At 45.5% G+C, this 23,948-nt stretch overlaps 1 protein-coding gene across 1 annotated transcript; it reads left to right on the forward strand.

The window, feature by feature from the left end:
- Positions 1-11,454: 11,454 nt before the first annotated feature.
- PROX2 (prospero homeobox 2) lies at positions 11,455-20,246 on the forward strand. Its single transcript, XM_067730129.1, has 4 exons — positions 11,455-12,772; positions 16,878-16,987; positions 18,039-18,233; positions 19,752-20,246. The coding sequence occupies exons 1-4, from the start codon at positions 11,455-11,457 to the stop codon at positions 19,935-19,937; spliced, it is 1,809 nt and encodes a 602-aa protein (XP_067586230.1). The 3' UTR covers positions 19,938-20,246.
- The last annotated feature ends 3,702 nt before the right edge of the window (positions 20,247-23,948 follow it).

The raw sequence follows: 23,948 nt of genomic DNA on the forward strand, positions 1-23,948 counted from the left end.
CCCATCACCTAGATTTAACCATTGTTCATATGTTGCCATATTTGCTTCATCTATTTTTGTTGGCAGAAATAGTTTCAAGTAGATCACAGACAGTGAGACTTTTCACTCCTAACACCTCACTCTCTAATACCCTGGTATGCATCTCCGAGCAGTTTTGAAGCTCATCTTTCATTAGGTTCTCAGACAGTCTTAGTGAGGGGGTGATTATCATCCCCATTTTAGAAAAACAGGTAAGGCATAAAGTGTGGCTTGCGGGCAAATGGCTGGGAGTAGAGCCCAGACCTACTAACTCTCAGCTTGGAGCACCTGTCTCAGCCACATGAAAGGAACTCTTTATGTCCAGGGGTGTTGTCCTAGATAACAGTGAGACATGGCAGCCGCTGTGTGACCTTGGGCATGTCACTTCTACCTCTCTGGGCTTCAGCTGCCTCATCCATAAAGCACAGGCATGGTTTGACAATCAGAGGTTCCTGAACACTGGTCTGTGATGTTTTCCTGATTTTCGGAAAAGACAATATAAAGAGTTTTTTTTACAAAGCTAAATTTATTTGGATATTATGCCCTTCCTGCTTTTTTTTTTTAAACAGGGTGGTTAAGATTCTTTTTTTATGAAATAAAAATGATAGGTTGCAGTCTTTTATACTTATTTTTGTGCCCTTAACCGCAAATAAAGTGTCAGCAACTCTCAAGCTGATCCTTTTGTTTTTTTTCATTTTATTAATGATTGAAATCTAAAAGCCTGGAAACCACCCACTGTACCAGGTGATTCCTAAGCCCGTTCCAGTGCTAAAGGTCCATGGCTATGGGGCCTTCCAAATCTGCCCTACGGGGAAAGGAAGCTGCAATTTAAGGAGCACCTATTATCAGTGCTGGAGAGTGCAAGCACTGGACATGTGTTAACACCTGTGATCCTCACCTAACCCCTAGTAAATGGCATTGTTATCAACCCCATTTTACAGACAAAGAAACTGAGGGAGGGAAGAGGCAAAGTTAACTTGTATGAGATCACCTAAGAGCTGGTGAGTCTGACCCAGATCCAACACCAGTAGATGATTCTATAATTCATGGGCACTAGTCACGCAGACCACCAGGGCTTCCGACTTGGTTGTATCTATGTCTGTCGATGGTCAGGGCTGTGCACATTGGGCCGTCAGGCTGACCTCCTCTCACCATTTCCATCATCAGCCAGTGCAGCGGGGAGAGCTACTCAGGGCTGGACCAGAGATGAACGGGTGCCCCCGCTCCCACCCACAGCCATGTGGGGATGGATGACGCAGGGGACCCTCAGAAAATGAAGCAGAGGTGAGGTCGTATATGAAAACACCTTAGTAAAGCACGGAAATGCTGTATGTCCTTGAGATGTGCCACCTTGAACAAGTCTTAGGTGGCAGCTAAAGTTTGCTGAGCCTGCTAAGTACGAGGATGGGAGGCTGTTCAGAAATACTATGGATCAGGCAAGAATGTATTCGTATATAAATGTGTGATTAAGTGATCGTTATTATGAATCACCCGTGGTGGGCCCTTAGATCCCAGGACATCTGTACAGAAGAGGCTGTTTCAGGATAAGGCATTTTCCTCCGTATTTCTCCAACCATATTGGAGTGGTGATCTACTAGGTTGGTCCAATCGGAATCCAGCTGAGTCTAGGAAGTGAATGAAAAAAATCCTGCAAAGATAAACACTAAAATTTCCCAACAAAAACCTTGCAGGAACATTATCAAGGAAGTAACAATAAACCTCATATAAATCTGGTCTGAGCGTCAGTCATAGGGATGAGAATGACCTAGCATCTCTTGGGCTTCACATGGTGCCTCTTATCTAAGGACTCCTCATAAGCCCACCTTGTTTTATTGATTGGTTCTTAGTGGCCCTGCTGGAGTTTGTCAGAAGTGTTTGCCGTTCCCTAAATGTGGACACACCACAGAAGGGGAAACACGGCCTGTGAGCTGCTAGTCTCACCCCAGGTGGCCCTGTGGGCAGCTCTTCCCCTTTGCCCTCTTGGGCAGAGCTTTTGGGAGATCTCAAGGGAGATCCCATGGAAGGGCACAGACTCGCAGGGAGAAAGGCTCTCATGTCAGGAGGTGATCTGTGCAGCTGAGCTGTCCTTTTAGCTCGTACCCATGGTTTCAAATACTTCAGCTGAAAAGAGGTGACACACAGCTTCTTTCTTATGTCTATTATTTACTTGAAATTCAACCTCACCCTCATTTTACACTTTCTAGCTATAAAATCCTACATACCTTTGGAGTTAACTTATAAGCCCTGTGTTCTGTGCTTGTGTTTGTAGCTGAATTTTCTTCTCCAGTGAGGTTCTTCCTGTCTGGTCCCAGAAATGTATGTCTGGGAAAGAGTCAATAAGAGAAAAACACCAGTTTTGTTTGTTTGTTTTAATAGACTTTATTTTTTTGAACAGTTTTAGGTTCATGGCAAAATTAAGCAGAAAGTACAGAGATTTCCCATATATATTCTGACCCCAAACATGCGTAGGCTACCCTATAAATGCAAGTTTTATTAAATTATCCAAGGCAAGGGATGCCTTTTTTTTTTTTTAATTACGAGAGTGAGAACATACCCACTATGGAAAATACAGAAAAGTAAAAAGAAGAAATAGAGAAAAAAATTACCTATGGTTCTATCACCCATGAAGAACTATTGCTAACATTTTAATGTATTTCTTTCTCATCCTTTTCTTCTTTGTATTTTTAATATGTGATTTTTCTCTCCTTACTATAAAATAATGTTTGACAAACTCTTCTCAAACATGATTTTTTTAAATGGCTGCATAGTATAGCATCACATAGATGATATCATACTTTATAATTTGTTTAACCACTCTCTAGTCTTATAAATAATATTAAGATAATCATTCTTGATATAAATCTGTGGGTATCAGATCATTTTTAATTTTTTTTAATTTTTATTTTTAAAAATTTAAAAATTTATTTTTGGCTGCATTGGGTCTTCGTTGCTGTGTGTGGGCTTTTTCTAGTTGCAGCTAGCGGGGTCTACTCTTCGCTGTGGTGCACAGGCTTCTCATTGCGGTGGCTTCTCCCGTTGCGAAACATGGGTTCCAGGCGCACGGGCTTCAGTAGCTGTGTCTCGCGGGCTCTAGATCATAGGCTCAGCAATTGTGGCGCATGGGCTTAGTTGCTCCACGGTGTATGGGATCTTCCCGGACCAGGGCTCGAAACCGTGTCCCCTGCATTGGCAGGCGGATTCTTAACCACTGCACCACCAGAGAAGCCCTCATTTTCTTTTTTTAATTTTTAAAAATGTATTGTATTTTATTTTATTTATTTATTTTTTTTTGCTGTATGCGGGCCTCTCACTGTTGTGGCCTCCCCCACTGTGGAGCACAGGCTCCGGACGCGCAGGCTCAGCAGCCATGGCTCACGCGCCCAGCCGCTCCGCGGCATGTGGGATCTTCCCGGACCGGGGCACGAACCCGTGTCCCCTGCATCGGCAGGCGGACTCTCAACCACTGCGCCACCAGGGAAGCCCAAAAACAATGTATTTTATTTTTTAATAGCATCTTGATTTTACTTCGTAGATGTAGAGTCATTGACTCAAATGATATAAACATGTTTAAGTTTTGTAATATACACAACATAACTACTTCTCCCAAAATATATGAAAAATGAGCAAGAAATACAAATGATGAGATAACATTTTCACCCATCATATTGGCAAAGATTTAGAAGACTGACTCTGACAAAAGACTGACATGCTCACTGTTGCTGAGGATGAGACGATATGTGTTCTTTTAAAGATATGTTGGTAAGAGAGCAAACTGGCTATTTAAAAGTGTATATACAAGTAATGCATGAGTACTTTCTTATGAAAATTCAATTAATGCAGAAATATACAGTCAAAATGGAAAATTCTCCTTCAGACCCTCATCTTTACTCCCGATCAGTTGGATATAAACTGGAGGGCAGCTGTGTGACAAGTATGAAAGTTTAACATATGCCTAGTTTTGGACCCAGAATTTCCACTTCTAGAAATGTAACATAAGAAAATAATAGGATAAGTTGCCAAGGATATAGATAGGAGTGTTCAACCCAATACTACTCATAATAACAATAGCTAACACATCAGCAATTTACTATGTGCCAGGAGCTGCTCTAAAAATGTGACATATGTTAACTCATTGGATCCTCACAACACCCCTATGATAACAGTAGGTACTATGGTTATTCCCATTTTTTTGACGGGAAGGCTCAGTACAGAGAGGTCACAAAGCTAGTAAGTGGCTCTAGGGATTCAAATCTAGGCAGTCAGGGGCTTTCCTCGTGGTACAGTGGTTAAGAATACACCTGCCAATGCAGGGGACCTGGGTTCAAACCCTATTTCAGGAAGATCCCACATGCCGCGGAGCAACTAAGCCCGTGCGCCACAACTACTGAGCCTGTGCTCTAGAGCCCGCAAGCCACAACTACTGAGCCCACGTGCCTAGAGCCCGTGCTCCACGACAAGAGAAGCCACTGCAATGAGAAGCCTGCACACCATAACGAAGAGTAGCCCCTGCTCGACAAACTAGAGAAAAGCTCACGGGCAGCAACGAAGACCCAATGCAGCCAAAAAATTAATTAAATAATTTTTTTTAAAAATCTAGGCAGTCAGACTCCAAGGTCCATGCTACGGCTATAATGGTGAAAACATAAGAATGAACTAACTGTCCCTAGAAAGGGAATTTATTAAATAAGTTATGGTACATCCATACAGTGGACTAACTGGCTTTCACAGTGCTGCTGTAGATTAATATTCATTGACACAAAAGAGGCAAAAAAATTGGAAGCTATAGAACTATGCATTTATGATTCCATTGTTGGTTTTTTAATGAAAATAATTATGGAAATTTATCTGTACACAGAGAAAAACATTGGAAAAAATGATGAACACCAAAATGTTAGCTGTGATTTTTTTTCTAGGAGGAAGTGTCTTTCTTCTCCTATTAATACATTTCTATATTTGGGGTAAAATGATTCTGTATTACTTTCATAATCTAAGAAAGGCAGTAAACCTATTTTTAAAGGGTTGTGACAATGGCTACTTCGATCAGTGAATGTGAGAGTGCTGCTAGTTAATTTTCAGACAGAAAGCATTGTTGCTTCAGGCCACACCCAGATCAAGGGCTCTGGGCAGCAGGCTGGCTCCAGCACAGAGGTTTCCTGTTTCTCAGCTGCCCAGATGCAGAGTTTCCATGATTGTCCTACAGAGACGGGCGTAAACGTCTCTGGGCACCCAACCACAGCAGAGTCTGGCTGGACTTCCAGTTTCTGACCTCAAGGCATTCTTGCTGATTTTTGCTTCATTGAACACACTGAGTCCTGTCTTTTACTCTAGCAGTTGTGCCTTCCGGGGCACAAAGACTACACGGAACACTGGCAACAATACCTTCAATAACCCACAAGGGAGATTTGGCAGTTGGTGGTTCTATGCTCTTCTGTCTATCTGTCTGTCTGTCTGTCTCTCGGTCTGTCTGTGTTGATTTTGTTTCATGCACAAGGCTCTGTGCTAGGTGCTAGAGAGATCTGAAATAATGTACCTCTAATGAGGAGACAAAAGTCAGTCTAAAGCGCTGAGAGAATAATTTATTTAACTGAGTCACCACAAATCTGGTGACAATTCATGGTCAGGCACTACTTGGGGACACAAGGCGGGAGCTCAGAGTCTGAAGGAGAGATGCACTGATAGCTTCAGAAAGGAGCTGATATTTCAGTTGGATTTTGAAAGAGGAGTAGAGGTTTCTCAGGTGGAAAAGCAGGAGAAGGGCCTTCCAGGTGGAGAGAACAGTAGGTGCAAAGACCCAGAGGCATGAAGGGGTTTGGTGAGCTCAGGAAACACAGCCCAGGACAGTGCAATGCAGGTAACTGTTTTTTGTTTTCTTTTTTTACAAATTATTATTGTTTGTTTATTTATTTATTTATTTATTTATGGCTGCATTGGGTCTTCGTTGCTGCGTGCGGGCTTTCTCTAGTTGTGGCGAGCGGGGGCTACTCTTCGTTGCGGCACGTGGGCTTCTCATTGTGGTGGCTTCTCTTGTTGAGGAGCACGGGCTCTAGGCGCCTGGGCTTCAGTAGTTGTGGCATGCGGGCTCCATAGTTGTGGCTCGTGGGCTCTAGAGCGCAGGCTCAGTAGTTGTGGCACACGGGCTTAGTTGCTCCGCGGCATGTGGGTTCTTCCTGGACCAGAGATCAAACCCGCGTCCCCTGCATTGGCAGGCAGATTCTTAACCACTCAATGCAGGTAACTGTTGAGGGTAGTGGCTCCAGAGGAGTTAGAATAAGACCATGTTATGAGGAGCTGAAACATCTGAACCTTATGGTTGATAGGAAGTTAGCAAAGGCTTTGATTCCATGGATGGGCATAAGCAGACCTACAGTTCAGAAAATTCATGCCAATGACAATGTTGCTGAGAAAACTGAAATAATCAAAAGGGACTTCCCCCAGCTCCCATCACCGCATCTACCCACATGCCAGCACCTGCCCACATACCTGCCTTTCTACTGCCACCACCGATAAACTGAGGGTTCTCCTCTCTAAAATCAGCCCTCCTCGTGTGCACCACATCACACCCCCTCCTTCCTACCCAAAGACAAGGCTCCAGAAATTCTCCCCCTCTTGCCTATATTAACAAATACTATCTTTCTACAACATCATTGCTATTAGCCTGCAAATATCCTGTTATTCCTCCTGTCTTGAGAAATCCTCTCTCTCTCTTTTTTTTTTTTTTTGCGGTACACAGGCCTCTCACTGCTGTGACCTCTCCTGTTGCGGAGCACAGGCTCCGGACGCGCAGGCTCAGCGGCCACGGCTCACGGGCCCAGCCGCTCCGTGGCACGTGGGATCTTCCTGCACCGGGGCACGAACCCGTGTCCCCTGCATCGGCAGGCGGACTCTCAACCACTGTGCCACCAGGGAAGCCCTCTCTTTTTTTTTAAATTTATTTTTTATTGACATATAGTTGATTTACAATGTATTAGTTTCGGGTGTACAGTTATACATATATACTCTTTTTCAGGTTCTTTTCTATTATAAGATATTGAATATAGTTCCCTGTGCTATACAGGAAGTCCTTTGTTTATCTGTTATCTGTCTCATATATAGTAGTGTGTATATGTTAATTCCAAACTCCTAATTTATCTCTCCCCCCCATCTCCCCTTTGGTAATCATAAATTTGTTTTCCATGTCTGTGGGTCTACTTCTGTTTTGTAAATAAGTTCATTTGTATCACTTTTTTTAGAGTCCGCATATAAGTGATATCATATGATATTCGTCTCTGTCTGACTTACTTCACTTAGTATGATCATCTCTAGGTCCATCCATGTTGCTGAAAATGGCATTATTTCATTTTTTTTATGGCTGATTAGTAGTCCACTGTCTCTATATACCACATCTTCTTTATCCATTCATCTGTTGATGGACATTCAGGTTGCTTCCACGTCTTGGCTATTGTAAATAGTACTGCTATGAACACTGGGGTGCACGTATCTATTTTTTTATTCTTTTCCACCCGGCATGCGGGATCTTAGTTCCCTGACCAGGGATCGAACCCATGCCCCCTGCAGTGGAAACACGGAGGCCTAACCACTAGACTGCCAGGGAATTCCCAACATGTATCTTTTTGAATTAGAGTTTTCTCCTGACATATGTGCAGGAGTGGGATTCCTGGATCATACGGTAGCTCTATTTTTAGTTTTTTAGGAACCTCCATTCTGTTCTCCACATTGGCTGCACTGGTTTGCATTCCCACCAAAAGTGTGGGAGGGTTCCTTTGAGAAACCCTCTCTTGACCCACTTCTCCTTCCAGCTACTGTCCCATTTCTCTCTTCTTTACAAAACACCTTGAAAAAGTTGTCATGGTTAATGTCACCAATTCCCCTTCTTGTCCTCTCCCTAAAATTCAATCCAACCAGGCTTTCCCCCCCTCCACTCCACCGAAACTGCTCTGATCAAGATCCCAAATGACTCTGATTAACATCTGGAATTACTAACTTGAACGGTCAATTCACAATCCTTATGTGACTTGACCTCTCCCGACTCCTAGAAACACTTTCTTCACTTGGCTCCCAGGACCTCACACACTCCTAGACTAGACTAGATTTCTTCCTAGGACTGATTGGTCCTTGTGTTTCCTGTTTGGGTCCCCTCTGGCCCCAGCCTCTTCATGCTGTTAAGTCCTAGGACTCAGACCTCAGCCCCCTCTCTATCTACGTTGACTCCTTGATGAGTTCACCCATCTACACACCAGCAACTCTCAATTTTATATTTCTAGCCCAGATCTCCCCACTGAACCTGAGGCTTAGTTATCCGACTGCTTTCTCAACACCCTCATTTAGATGTCTAATAATTACCTCAAATTTATCATGTCCAAAACTGGGTTCCTGGTATTCCTCCCCAAGCCCGCTCCTTCTGCAGCCCTCCCCAGCTCAGTTCATGCAACTCCATCCTTCCAGGCCAGACACTTCAGAGTCATCATCAGTAATACTTCTTTTTCTCTTGAGCCTCACATCTCATCTGCTAGTAAATCCCATTGGCTCCAGCTTCAACATATATCCAAGACCTGACACAAGTTCCCACTTCCATTATTGCCACCCTGGTCCAAGCCATCTCATCGGGGTTATTATCATCTAGATTATCGCAAGAGCCTCCTAAGTAGTCTCCCTGTTTCAACCCTTGCTCCCCACCCCCTTGTTTATTCCCCACCCAGTAGAGAATGAGCCTTTTAAAACTAAGTCAGGTCACATTGCTCATAACCTTCCAATGGGTCTTCGTTTGTCTCAGAGTAAAGCCCAACGTTTTTACAAATGACCAACAAGGCCCTATATAATGGCCTTCCATTACTTAGTACGTTATTACATCTGCCTCCCTTTGCATGGATGTTAGCTTCACATGGGCAGAGGATTTTGTCTGTTGTCAGCACTCAATCCATGTTTGTTGAATGAATAAATGAATGAATGTAGAAGAAGGACCAGAGTAAGGAGAGGCTAGAGGATGGGGACCAGTCATGAGGTATTGGAATTGTCCAGGTGAAAAGTTATGAGACGTGGAATCGGGAAAACATAATGGGAAAAGCATGGCAGAATGTAGTTCAGAGACATTTTTGCCCAAAAATTTACCAGCCATGGTGACCAAATTAATGTTGAGGATAAGGAGGTGGGCAGGGGTCAAAGAGACTCTCCAGCTTGTGGCTTGAACAATAAGATAGGTAGCAGAGAGGTAAGGCAGAGGGGCAGCTCTAGAGTTTGGGTTTGAAAATGTTGAGTTTAGGAAATATTCACTAAGTAGTTAGAATAACTATAACCAAACCCCTCTTCTTTTTGGAAGCTACTTAACTGAAAATATACATGGTTTATACTATTGTTGTATAGTTCCTCTTGGTTAAAATATCAATTCTTCCCGTGTAGTGATCATTATTAGTTAGAAAGCAGCTAAGGCATGCTCAATGACCCAGTTATGCTTATTAGATGATGTGATTTTAAAATAATTTTTTCATATGATACAAATAATATATATTCATTGCCAAATGGTCACAGGAAGTTAAATGTTTCTCTCTCCAAGAGGTGGTAAACCATCCAAACTGTTGGTAAAACTTGGTGATAACAAATTCTTTAATTTATATTAATTTGGTAAGTCACATTTTTTTTAGTAATTTACAAATGTATTCCTTACTCAAAGCCAGAATCTTCTAATCACTCTGAGCTGAGAACCTAGCCTTCTTTCAGTGGCGCTTCCCCCATGACGGCACGGCAGATGCCACCACCTCCCACCCTCTGCCCGGGCACTTGGTATGACGTTGCTCATAGAGAGCTTGTGTTGTGCGGCTGCCAGTCACCTGCCGGCTCCAGGTGGAGGCTGTGGTCAAGTCTACTGACTAGAACCCACTGGATGCAGAAGAGCTGAGATTTCCTGGAGCAGAGAATTCCAAGTAAGCTTCAGGATGAAAGTGGGAAGAAGAAAGCAAGCTCTCTCCCGCCATCATTTGGACTAGAGCAGCAATCGACAGTGAAAATTTGTAGAGAAAAGAGAAATTCACTTACCTTTTCTAGGAAAGGATGAAACTTTTTAACAGGCAGAGAAGTCGGTCTCTTATGCAGGTCTTTTCATCTTCAGGGAGGGAGCTGAAGTGTGGCTGCAACAGAAGACTTGGAATCTTGTAACTGAGAGCCACTCAGCCTCACTGAGCCTCAGTTTCCTCATCTATAAAATGGGAGAATTACACTGACTCTCAAGGTTGGTGTGAGATGCAATGACGTTACATGAACGAATGTTTCGTAAACTCAAAGTGCCTTATACCTGCTACCGGAAGCCTCCTGGTTCAAGTGCAGTGTGCTTTGATACTCATGGGAATAAAACAGCTTTACTCAGTCTTTTCTAACATAGCTCTCTCCTTCTCCCCATACCTTCATCCCAATTTCCAGTCCCTTATTGTGCTTTTTCTTCATAGCAGTTAGCACGACCTGAAAATGTACTTATTTATTCTCTCTTCCCGTTACACGCCCAGCTCTGTGAGAGCAAGACTCTGCTGTCTTGCTCACCACCGACTCTCCAAGTGCCCAGAAGGCCTGATGTATAGTAGATGCTTAAAAAGTAGCTGTGAAACGTGGAAAGGTAGATGCATAACCTGACACTTCCAGGAGCAAGATAGCATAGCGGTCAAACAGCGGCTTCTCAAAATTTAGTTTGCTTGTTTTAAAGGCAGGTGCCCTGCCCCAGCACCAAGAGATTCTGATTAATTAGGACTGGCAGGCCTACTGAATTTGCTTGTTTTAACAAGCGCCCAGGGTGATTCTGTTGCAGATAGTCACTCTGAATCAAGATAAATATTGTTCTGACTCCAGCCTGACACTTACTAGCTGTATGACCTTAGGGAGGTAACTTCTTAACTCCTCTGAGCCTGTTTCCTTATCTGTAAAATAGGACTGACAACATTCCCACAGAGCTGTGATGAGAAATAAATTAGGTAATGGATGTAAAGTTCTTGGCCCAATGCCAGTTATGCAGTTAGCTGCCATTATCATTATCATTACAGATTATTTTATTGTTATGCCCTGGCAGGAGAAGAACCTTCTTGGAGAATTGCTCTTCAGAATCTCCTCAAAGTGTGGTCTGGACCAACAGCATCACCTGGGAGCTGGTTAGGGATGCAGAACCTCTGCCCCACTCCAGACCTGCAGACTCAGAATCTGCATTTTAACAAGATTCCAAGGTGATTTGTTTGCACGTACAAGTTTGAAAAGCACCGCTCAAAGTCACACGTACTGTTTTCTCCTGTCTCTAATTTCAGAGTCTGACCAGGAGGTGGGTAAGCCCCGGCATCGTAGAGTCTGAATCCTTCCTCTTTGTGAAGAGAAGCCCCCAGCTCACTGTAGGTGCACCTCCAGCTGAGGACCTGAGGGGGAGGAATTCTCTCACAGCACCCTGACTAACAGCCTCTGAGGAGCCAAGGGATGAATCCAAACTTCAGCTTGCTTTCTCAACCATCCCGGGACTGCTCATACCTGGCAGAACCTCGTACCAAAGATGGAAGAAGCCCGTCCCCCAGAGAACAGGGCAGAGACTCCCCATTTCCCTGGAGCCAGGTCCCCAGCTCCAGCCTCGCTGACCCTGACTGGTTTTGGGATGAGCACATCCAGGCAAAGAGAGCCAGAGTAGAGACCATCGTCCGAGGCATGTGCCTCTCCCCTAACCCTCCGGTGCCAGGCAATGCCCCAGCCAGGGACAGCCCGTGCTGCCCAGAGAAGGCCCGGGAGCGGAAGAGGAAGCAGAATCTTCCCGTGCAGCAAGGCCCCCTGAAGCCAGGCCCTGCCGGGGACCGGGGAAGCAGGAAGGGGGGCCCTCGGGTGAGAGAACAGCTTCACCTGCTGAAGCAACAGCTAAAACACCTGCAGGAGCACATCCTGCAGGCTGCTGAGCCCAAGGCCCCAGCTCAGGGCCCGGGAGGCTCAGAGACAGGGAAGGACCCTCTGAGTGTAAAGCAGAGGGATGGCTCTGGGTCTAGGTCCTGGGCTGTGCACAGTGACCACCGCCAGGGTTCCAGCGGGGACCTCTCCAGGGTGGAGAAGCACAGAGTGTCTGAGGTCAAACACCAGTCTGAGGAACCCAGGCTCCTTCCTTCTGGAGCGCGAGCTTTGCTGGAGATTCTGAAGAAAGAATTGACGGGGGCCATATCGCAGGCTGTGGACTCAGTATTACAGAAGGTGCTATTGGATCCATCAGGCCACCTGACTCACCTGGGCAGAAGCTTCCCGGGACTGGTGCCAGATGGTAGAAGCGAGCCCTCGCCTCCTAAGGGAGGTGGCTGTAAAGATCCCCTTCCTCTGGCTGCCTTGCCCAGGAGGGCCCAGCCACAGACAGGGGCTCCACTGGGAAACTTATCTCTGGCCAAGTCTCTAGATTCTCCCAGGTACCCTGTCTCTCCGAGAATGATCCCCAAACCCTGTCAGGGTCCCCCAGCAAACTGTCCCTTGACTGTGCCTGCCCACATCCAGGAAGATCAGATTCTCAACCAGCTACTGGGCCATAGGCCCAGTGGCCACTGGAGGGGCAATCTTCCGCAGGACTCATCTCCCCAGAGCCACCCCTCCTCAGAGGCGGCCCTGCAACCTTGGCGAGCTGCCAAACTGCGACCACTGGCTTTGAGCCAGCAACAGTGCCCCTGGCTCTTCAAGTCCACCTGTTTGGAAAGACTGCCCCTCGTTCCCTCAGTGAAAATGGAGCAAGGTGGCCTGCAGGCCGTCACGGACGCACTTCCTTTCTCTTCAGCCCTTTACATATCCTTTACTAGTAATCGAAGTTCTCGTTGTCACAGCCCAGAGAGACAGGAAGTCTGGACGATGAGGGGAGGGGGGGACAAATAAGTACCCAGCGCAGGGAACAGCTCTTCTTTCCCGGTGGTCTTCTTAACGTTGCTTCTGGGCCTCCCTCCCCTGTGGCTCGTATGTGTTAGGCTCCTGAGAAAGTGGTGACCACAGCCTGGGATTTAAGGATGCTTGGAGGGGTCCGTCACCTTCCTCTGTGACACATCAGATTCTACCACTACTGACTGAGTCCTTTGGGTCTGAAAGGGTTTTGTCTGTTTTTAAACCCAAATTGGCTCCCAAAATACCCTGTGGAAGGAAAACCCCCACCATTTGGTTGTCAGCTGCCCATAGACCTTGGCACAGCGGGTCAAAGGAATGGCCTCACCTGAGGCATGGCTCCTGGAGCCTCTTGGCCCTACAGGCAAAAGGCCTGCTCTGAGCAGATAATTCACGGGGAAGAGACGAGGGACCAGAAACTTCTGGAGCAGATGGGAAAGGGGAAGTTTTCTGCAGGGACTAGACCTGAGGGGTGAGCTGAAAGGGCTAAGAAGATTTCAGTTTAAGGACTAGCTTCTAAGCTGCAGCTGAGGAGAGAGCACACATGTGGAGGAAGAGGAGGCCCCCATGGGGAAGCCTGCGGGGCCCAGGCTGGTCTGAGAGGGTCCGAATCTTTTTTTTTCAATTTTTATTTATTTATGTATTTTTGGCTGCGTTGGGTCTTTGTTGCTGCGCGCGGGCTTTCTCTAGTTGCGGTGAGTGAGGGCTACTCTTCGTTGTGGTGCGCGAGTTTCTCATTGCGGTGGCTTCTCTTGTTGCGGAGCACGGGCTCTAGGTGCGTGGGCTTCAGTAGTTGTGGCACTCAGGCTCAGTAGTTGTGGCTCGCAGGCTCTAGAGCGCAGGCTCAGTAGTTGTGGCTCACAGGCTTAGTTGCTCCGCGGCACGTGGGATCGTCCCGGATCAGGGCTCGAACCCGTGTCCCCTGCATTGGCAGGCAGATTCTCAACCACTGCACCACCAGAGAAATCCCAAGGGTCTGAATCTTATTGCATCATCTTTGCAACCCTTAGGCAGACCCCACTCTTAAACAGTTTTTTCTTCAGAGTAACTCTCCCTCAGGATGTTAACAGTTGTTGAAGTAGGAGAAAAAGTAGCTTGGGTAAATAAACACTGGGTTAGTTCCATTACTGCGGGACTTGTCAGAGCCATGCTTAAGTCCAATGAAAAGCTCTAAGAGGAGAATGTATGCAGCCCCAAACTCATATGACCAAAGGACCCTTTTCCAACAGGCATCTGTAGGACTCAAGTTCCTGAGAACATATTTTGGATGTTGCTTTTTTAGGGAGCCAAGCTCACGCTGCTGCTTCTCAGGGACAGCCTTACGTCGAATCTCCTTGTGCCTGTGGAGTCACACAAGCAGGTGTGAACAGTCGTGCCCTCTACCTGGCAAGCAGTGGTGAGGACGCAGGATGGGATGGGGCCAGCTCACTACCACGCCAGGCCTGCCCTTGTGGCCTAAATGCTATGAGCACCCCCTGCTGGTCACAGGTGTTAGAAACACTCCCGAAGCTCTGGCCCCGCTGGCTGCTTTCCTGGCAGGCAGTGAGCAGCTACAAAACCAACGCTGAGAGCACCTCACCAGCCACCAGTAGGCATAGAGATATCAACATAGGCAGAATTTCTCGTCAGGTGATAGCCCTCTGTGAGGAAAGCTATCTGTCGGGCCTTTGATAAGAGGCTACTGGTTAAGACTCTCTGTCAAAGTCAGGTGGTGGAAGAACCTCAAGGGCTCAGTCCCCAAAGATTCTCTGCTGTCCTTCCCCTGTGAGGGGCACCTGGCCCTGAGAAATACACACACAGGGGTGTGCCTGGCCCTGCCTCATGACATGAGGATTGGGCTCCAAGAGCTTCAGGAGGTTTCGGGGGGCACCCGGGTCAGGTACTTGGCTACCTTTGGAATGATTGGGGGCCCCCAGGCAGCATCCTGGCCCCAATTATTCCCTCATTCCAGCATTAGAGATTTATTCCTCTGGGCCATGAAAGCCACCTAAGAGCAAGTTCTTCACGTGGCACGTGGAATACAATGTTGAATGGATAAGGTTCTTGCTCTCAAGGACCTGCACATTCACATGATACCCCTGTGAAACAGGTAGAGCAGGTATGATGATGAGACAATGACGATTTACTGCACACCTTCTCTGCGGTGGGCACTGCGACTCGCAGTTCCCCTGCTCACCCCCTTAGCCACAATTCTGAGACACAAAACGCTCTGAAAACCTCTATTTCTTTCCCCTAAGGTTGATGGGAACTCACTTGGTTGCAAAACCTGACTGCACTGATAGGAGGCTATTTATAGACTATCTCACTTAGCATAATTAGTCATTGATTTTGCTGTGGGAATATTAAACGGATTAGACTCCTGCCACAGACCCTGCTGTGGGTGTTAACTAACACATCGTACATGCACCGTATTACCTTTATAAAATAACAGGGATTCTGAAGTCTGGCCTCCATTTGGCCCAGAGTTTCAGATAACGGATTGTGGGCCTGTGTTATCTTACCCTCCTCAATCATCCACTCTAGATCAGTATCAGGGAGGCAGAGACAGAGAAGCAAAATAACTTGCCCAAAGTCAAAGACAGACACATGCAGAGACAGGATTCAAACCCAGCATCTGACTGCTAAGCACAAGCTTCAACCACTACACTCCACAGTTTAGAAATCAGGCCCAGAGAACATAAGTGGCTTGCCCAAGGTCACACAGGGTCTTGGTGGCAAAATCTGTATCTGAAACTGGGTCTTTGGACTCAATCCAGGATTCTGTCCACAGCATTTATGAAGGATAAGAAGTAGGGCCAATGAGGCAGGGAGCAGGGGCCTCCTGGACAGCAGCCTGGGTGACTGGCCAGCTATAATTATAATCAGTTGCTTGGTTTCCTTCGGGTAAACTGACATATCCTACTGAGAAGTCTTTATTGTCCTAAGGCTACAGCTCAGGCCTGAGCTCCGGGGTAACTCTGTATGCTTGCACTCAGCCCTAGGATTGTTCCTGGGAATGCTAAGTGTTCTTGTGTAAGAATCTTTTATTTCCCTCTCACCCTGGTGCTAGTTTTCACACCACAGCCCCCTACTCTTATTAAAGGGGAAGGAATCTGTTCCCAGAGTGAGGAATGAGTTGGAATAGAATTGCCATATTTGTGTATGGATTAAAGTTGACCATTTAATCACTCCCTCATTCCTTCATCCAACAAACATTTATTGAGCACCTACTATGTTCCTAGCACCGGGCTAGGCACGTGGAATACAAAGATGAAAGGATAAGGTCTCTGCTCTCAAGGAGCTAACAGTCTAAATGGGGAGACAAACATGCAATAAAATTCCAATAGTGTCATTGTTACAAAAAAAGGTTTATACAAAGAGTGTTGGTAGCCCAGGGTAAGGAAGGCCTAATTTGGCAAGAAAAGGTTTCACAGCAGAGGGAACATCTGATTTGAGATGGGAAGGATGAGGGAAAATTCTGCCAGGCAAATGGAGAGCAGTTGCAGCCCAGCAATTCAAGCTTCTTGAGCCAAAGTTAACTGTGATCTGGTACTCAGTCTGGTTAGATGCTCGTTGGCGTCAACACTGCAAAGGCAATGATGAGAGCCAGAATGGGACCATCGAGTCGACTCCTCTCATTTTACAGATGAGGAAACTGAGGCAGAGAGAAGTAAATCTCTACCTGAGGTTTTGAAATGGTTTATCTGGGAGAGAGTTGCCATCTCTTCCCATCGTATTGTGAAATCACACACACAGTACAACAAACTGTATTTGATATCACATGTGCCATAGAACTTTTACACATCAAAATGCTTTATAAATTCTGCAACTTTACTGTACATATATGGTATTCAGCATCTGGAAAGAAAAAGCTTATCTGATCATACTTGCTAGAGGCAGAAAAACAGAGCAAATACATCATTCAACCAGAAAAAAAATAAAATAGAAAGCATAAGGAACAGGGCAATTTACTATTTGGATAATTTGACAAAATTATTTGATAAACTGGTATTAGTTTTCCTTGACCCTGGGATAAATCCAGGAGGGCCTCAACCCTGGTCACTTGAAGAAGGCCAAACTAATGTTTTTCTTCACACGCTATCCCAGTTCCAACCTCCTGAAGGCTTATTTTCCTGATGTTCAGGTAAACTCCTTCAACTCAGTTTCAGCCTCTGCAAAACTCCCAAGTGGCAGCGGGTTTTTCCCATGTGAGGCAAGTCCTAGGTCATCATATGTGCACTTTAGCTCCCCTTCATGTTGTGGATGGAATTGGTGGCATTTTTGGTCTGGGCTGAGAAACTGCCTGAATCATCAGGGGTAACTTTGAGGGTAGGAAAGTTGGGTGTCTGAATTTAAGCTTTTGAACTGTAGGTATACCCAGAAACATACGGGGAGAGAGGCAGGGTTAGAAAGAACCACTAGGAAATGGCGTCTTTGGCCTAGTGTTCTGTCTTTGCTGGGGACGCTATGAAAAAAAGAAAGAGTGTATCAAGAGTTGGACACTGTCCCTGTCAACTTTACATTCAAACTGCTGTGTTTCAAAATCGACTGAAGGTGCATACAGATCAATGTGACAATAAGAAAAACGAAGGTCTGGTGGTTGGAACCAGGCCTTGCCTGTTTCCATAAAGTTTCTGAGGGCCTCCTTTACCCTGGGTATTGGGTTAGGGGCTGTTAATACTTTGTATCTATATCATCCCTTTGCTGTTTTTGAGCTCTTGCCCTCATATCCAATTGCTCGGTTGATCCCTGCACAAAGCTCTCATTCTGATTCATTCCGCAACTCCGAGTTGCCAGTAAATGGCTCTCTGATCTATACCTTTACCCCTTTCCTTGGCTCTCTACCTGGCAGAGGGCTCTGGGGCTGCCATGCAGTCTACCTGGGTGCAGCAGAAGCTGGGACCACACTAGTCTTGACCCTGGACCCTCCCAAAGTCACACTTCAAGAGTGAAAAACCTTTATAAATCTAGGCTATAAAATACATTTTCTAATGGGCATTATGGCCTAATTCAGATTTTTCTGTGTATAACTGTATAGGCTTAGAAAACAGCTGTGGCTTCTTTTTTAAAGAAAGCCCTTTTTAGTGTTGCTTGAAGCCATTCTTGTTAACCCCTGTGTTGAACTGGAAGCTGACAGTTCTGACCGAGCACCTCACGGCAAACGTCTGAGTTCATGGACCCTGTTGTTTGTACAGTTCAACCGCTGCATTACCTCCCAGATGATCAAGTGGTTCAGCAACTTCCGTGAGTTTTATTATATCCAGATGGAGAAATTTGCCCGGCAAGCAATTTCAGATGGTGTCACAAATCCCAAAATGCTGGTGGTTCTCCGCAACTCGGAGCTTTTTCGAGCTCTCAATATGCACTATAACAAGGGAAACGACTTTGAGGTAAGATCATGTGCTTGGGTCCCAGGAGGACTGATGAGTGCCTTCCCTTTGTGATTGGAGTTTTACAAAAGATCCCCTTCCGTGTCTGTCCTTACATCACTGAGAGCAGGGCAGCCTGGGGCCAATCTCTGTACCATCCACAAAGATTACAGCCTGCACATCTTCTCTTAGGCAACTGATGGATGCTGCAAACTGAATGTACAGCCAGTCTTTATTCATAAACTTGGCCAGAGGTCAGCTGTTATGCCATTTTAGACAATACTCTGTAATGACCGAGTTACACAGCCTGTCGACCTTCTCACCTTAGCGCCAGGAGGCCCAGGACTGAATGCAGGGCTCAGCTGCAGCGCCTAGTCTTGGCCTAGGTTTTCTTTACAACAGTCTCTGTTCTTTCAATCATTTGGTTCTTATCTTCATTCTCCCTTGAACAGTTTTATCTGTGGGTCTCCCATGGCAAGTCACCTCAAATCCTTTCTGGAAATAATAAACAATCCTCAAGCTTCTCAGTCCTTTGGGGATCTCTGTGAAGGCACGCTGGTGGCACCGTAGAGGTAAAGCATCAGTAAAGGGTGAGCAGGTGGCCTAAGTGTCGCTGGTGAGAACTCGTAAGCTTCCTTGTGTGTGGCTGACAGCTCGGTTAGGCTGGCATCTTGTTCTGCAGGTGCTGGGTGTGTCTGGTCACTGACTACACTTCCCTCTTCTCGCATTTCTCACTTGACTGTGATCACAAAGCAGTGTAATGACACCTCCAAAAAAGAGAAGCACTGCTGGCATCCACTGGTTAGATGCTCCATCAGAGTATGTTCGGAAACCTAAGCCTACCTGTGGGGAAAATGGACCACGCCTCCTTTGTGAGGCTCGTGGGGGTCAAGGCATGTGGTTGGGAGGCAGCGCTGCCACGTCTTTCCACGTGCGGGTGTCATCTGGCACGCAGTGGTGGCAAGCCCCAGGCCAGGCTGGATCTGGAGGCCCTGTAGGATGTCCCATCATTAATGGTGCCAGTCTGGGTGAGGTCCTGGAACATCTTCTTGAGGCCCCCCACACCCCTGCAAGCCTCCTGGTTGGCTTTGGGAGCAGGAATGATTCCAAGTCCTTCGAACCCAGTCCCAAAAGATGGCAGAATGAGGTACGACAGTCGTAAGCTTGGGGGCAGTTCTTTCCACATGAGGCACTAAGGAAAAGAATACGAAAAACCTCTTCTGAACCACAGATTTAACTTCAATCAGAGTCAGTTTCCCACGTACTAAAAACGCCACTCATTAGTGGAATCAGCTACTCCTGCAAAGGAAGTGTCCCTAATACGCTTTCTCCCAGGGCTGTCTCATCAGTACCATCATTTTAAGGTATGTATTTGATGAGGGAGGAAGAGATTCCACAAGTCAGGGGCCAGTAGAGCAGGGATGCTCTGATCAGCCCACAACCCTAGGAACAGGCAGCATCAGGCAGTGAGGTCTGTATGGTGCCAGTGCTTCACAGCCTCACGTCTTTTCTTCCTTGTGGGTCTCTTTGGGAGTGCAGGTCCCAGATTGCTTCTTGGAAATCGCCAGCTTGACATTACAGGAGTTCTTCAGGGCTGTCTCCGCAGGCAAAGACTCAGATCCTTCCTGGAAGAAACCCATTTACAAAATTATTTCGAAACTGGACAGTGACATCCCAGAGATATTCAAATCTTCCAGCTATCCCCAGGAGCTGTTTCGGAATTAAGGTCCCACAAAGTGAGGGGCGACTGGTCTGGGTTTCCTGGGTTTATCTTAAATGGCAGTCAGTACAGCTGTAGTCATATAAAAAGAGCATAAGGAGAAACCCCTCAAATAGGTACCATTACCATTTTTGATCATTTATTTCCTTTTCCAGAATTACCAGAGGTTTAACATTAACTATAAAATATTGTAAAAGGAACACAACAGTTTGGAACCAGAAGTATCTCCACGCCACTGTTTCCAGGTATCATGACCCTGGGAACTTGCAGGTGTCTCTGCATCTGTAACATGAGGTTGTATGGATAAAAAGACATGTCCTAAAGTGCTCTGTGAAATGTTTCTCACTACACAAATGTTATTTTTTTTCTCCTTCATCCTTCAGATAAGGCTATCTTATTTGGGGTTTTTATAAATTGCTGTTTCGAGTTACCTATTTATCAAGTTCCACTTATTTGAAAGACACTTTCAAATACATTACCTTTAAGCTTTTTACCCTGAAACATTTTTAAAACAACCAAACAGAAGTTTTAGAACTGTAAGATAACTCGCCAAAGGCTATGAGGCTAGGGCTTTGGGTTGGTAGGGGCAGTCAGGAGTGTGGAGCAACCCATGGCCTTCTGATGCCAGGCTGCATGTGGACCACCTCATGCTGCCGCCCATGCTCTCACACAGGCCACCACCCCCGGTGAGCATCCAGCACTGATGCGGCACTAGCTTCTGACAACCCCTGCCTGGCACTTAGGAGTGCTTCATCACCCGGATGTCCACCGATCGTTCCAGCAAAGCCGACACAAACTTTCTGCAGGACCTGAGTGTTGCCGTACATTCACATTTATCTGCTGGAAGAGTTTATCAGCTGAATAACCCACACAGTCTCTAGGTGACCAATGCAATTAATGCCCCAACTTCCCGTGTGCAGAAGAAACTGAACTTCAGACCACGAAAGCTAGAAGGGCCTTAGGGGCTCATCTGGCCTACCCTGCTTAAAAGAGGAAGGAGGAATGAAGCCCAGATGCGAGGCTTTGCACAGACCGTGGATGGCTTAAGTGGGACAAATACAGCATCACACAGCAATGGAAATTCTCCTGCTCCATAAGGACATTACAGCCCATGGTCAATCTTTCACAGATAAAGGAATTCATGAAATCAACATTCCTTTCACCTACTGCTCCAACACAAATTGTGACTTGCTCTGAGCATATAGGCAAGACATCTGCAAAGCTGAGTAACTGTATCTAGCTTCCCAGCTAGTCAGGGTCAAGTCTTTGAAAGGATGCCAAAGGTGCGCAGGCCAGGATAGGCGTCACAGAGCTTGAGCTCTGTGCTCTGATTAAGGGGTGTCTGTGACTTCGTTAGTTTACTTCTTTTCCCTCTGTGCAAAACAAGTTTCCACATTTAACTACTCCACTTCCTTGACTTTTCAGGTCAGCTGGATCAGATAAGATGAAATCCCTAAATTATTGCTAGATGTATCAACATAAAAAGGTAGGAAAGACGACTTTCTTTTGAATTTTCTCTTACTCCAAATAGCTAAGAGGAAAAACAAAACAAACATACTCAGCCCAAGCCAGTCTTTTTGGGCTGCTTTAAGGCTATTTGTAAGTGTCCTTCATCACATCCAACTGCACTCAGATGATCTTTGCCCTATTTTCTCCCACAATGTTCTCTTCACAAAAATGAAGGACTCCGCCAAACCTCAGTTTTAAAAGCAAGCAGGCACTGAGTATCCTGAGCAAGGGCAATCAGGCATCTGTGTTTGGGGACAGAAGAACCTGCTGTCCAGAGTGACATTACATAGTTATTTAAGACATTCATGGGAAACAATTCCAAGTTCACATGATTGTCCAATATGAACAGCCACTTTCTGTCCCAAACCTGAAATTCATTAGTTTTAAACACTGAGCCAAGCCACCTCCAGGGCAGTGAACCTTGTCCCAGGGACCAATTAGATGAAATGTACAATTCAAATTGAAAACATTTGGGTACTGCAGTCTTTCCAGGAAGTGTTCTCTAACCACTGAGCTAAACACACAAGAATGCATAAATATATATGCTCTGCCAACAGAAGAATTCTAGTTTACTATATTTTTCTGTCTCTACCAAGTATGGTGGGAACACATTCGAGCATAAGCTGAGATGGTTATTGTGTTCTTTTAGCAGTCATAATATTGCCAAAGGTCTGCTTATTCTTTCCATCAAGGTGTTATGTGGATATACCCAAATTAGACATGCTCAGTGTCTGGTCAAATACTGCCTAATTGTCCAATCCTTCTTTGTTGGACAGCAGGGGCTGGACTGTGGTTTAAGATGATGGCACTATTGAGGACTTAATATCCAATGATCAATTGAAAGCAGGCAGTTAACTGGCATTCCATGCAGAAAAATGTTCATTAGGACCCTTTATTTCAAACATGGTTGTATACAGTATACACAGCTCCAGACCGGATTCATACGGTGAAGAGGCGAAAGGCATCTCCTAGGTATATAAGGGGCTACCCGAGCCATTTTCTTTCCATCAGAGGAAGGGCATACCTGGCAGCGATAGCACAGCACTCTTTAATAAAGTTCTGCACCCCAGACCCAGGGAGGTACACAGGTCCACTTTTAAAAATTGTCTTTGTTTTCAATGACGTAATATAGAATCCTCAGAAAGAATAATTTAAAATAAGCCTTCCATAACATAATTTTACATGTGCCTTTAAGAAAATATTTCTTTTAAAATCTTTATAAAATTGGCTGAAATTTTGGTAACCAGTTTCCTGGATGAAGTATATATTCTAAATGTTCATATTTATTTATTTATTTATTTTTTGGCGGTACACGGACCTCTCACTGTTGTGGCCTCTCCGGTTGCGGAGCACAGGCTCCGGACGCGCAGGCTCAGCGGCCATGGCTCACGGTCCCAGCCGCTCCGCGACATGTGGGATCCTCCCGGACCGGGGCACGAACCCGCGTCCCCTGCATCGGCAGGCAGACCCTCAACCAACTGCGCCACCAGGGAAGCCCTTTTTTTTTTTTTTTAAGTGAAGTACAGTTGATGTTGTGGTAGTTTTTGGTGTACAGCAAAGTGTAAATGTTCGTAATACTGGATTCTATCGTTTTTCTTTTATAGTTTTGAACCTTTGCTCTGTAAAGCAGATCAAACATAGTTTGATGATGCATGCATTCAAAACAAAACAGAACGTTTAAAAATCCATTGATTTTTTACACAAACTCTATTAGGTAATTTGTTATTTCACATAATACATGTGTATTTGTATTTCACACAATGTAAGATCATTTTCTCAGGACTGAGAAAATCAGAAAAGATAATGAGATAAAGTGATGAGGGGGAGAGCTGAAGTTATAGTTCTGTCAGGCTGATGCTTGTGACAATATGGCAAATACAATACTTCTCATGCAAGTATATTCTTGGTCAGATTTAAGTATATACAACACACACTGTAAAGACTGAGCTCTGGTTACATATTTGAGAGCATTACTAATGCATGCTGTATCTCTGAGGTAGATCATGGTACCTACACTTAAAACTGTGTACTAAGTGCTCACCCATGGAGAAAGATAATTCTTGAAAAGGGTATTTTTCAGGGGTAGACAATTTCTATAGACCAGAAGAAGCTCTTTCAGACTATATAAACCTAAAGAGTATAACCAAGTGTCCAGGAGTTGAATGCTCAATCATATTCTTTTAGAAAACCAGATGCTAGGCCCCAGAGGAAGAAGGGAATGTCTGATGAAACGTTGAGGGCAGGTACAGACAACGAAAACAGTATAGGAACACCCACTCCAAACCCCACCAGTTTCACATGTCCATCTACTCACACTGAGGAGTCTGCCTGCTCTTTCACCAAGGGTCTCTCGGGGTTATTTGTTTCTAACAATCTTACCCTTCACACTGACAAACTCTTGTTTTGCCATTTCCCAATTCTCCAGCATCACCCCTCAAACAAACGTCAGGTCCTAGAGTCTTCCCTTAGAAAACCCTTTTTCTCCCCATATTTACTGATTTCTGTGG

This window comes from Pseudorca crassidens, chromosome 1 (assembly GCF_039906515.1).
Source record: "Pseudorca crassidens isolate mPseCra1 chromosome 1, mPseCra1.hap1, whole genome shotgun sequence".
Classification (NCBI taxonomy): domain Eukaryota; kingdom Metazoa; phylum Chordata; class Mammalia; order Artiodactyla; family Delphinidae; genus Pseudorca; species Pseudorca crassidens.

Excerpts from the sequence above, each read along its gene's own strand:
- PROX2 (XM_067730129.1), top strand. The coding sequence starts at position 11,455 with ATGAATCCAAACTTCAGCTTGCTTTCTCAACCATCCCGGGACTGCTCA. Across the intron at positions 12,773-16,877 it reads ACTTCCTTTCTCTTCAGCCC|AAATCCAGGAGGGCCTCAAC; the intron begins TTTACATATCCT and ends TGACCCTGGGAT. Across the intron at positions 18,234-19,751 it reads ACAAGGGAAACGACTTTGAG|GTCCCAGATTGCTTCTTGGA; the intron begins GTAAGATCATGT and ends TTGGGAGTGCAG.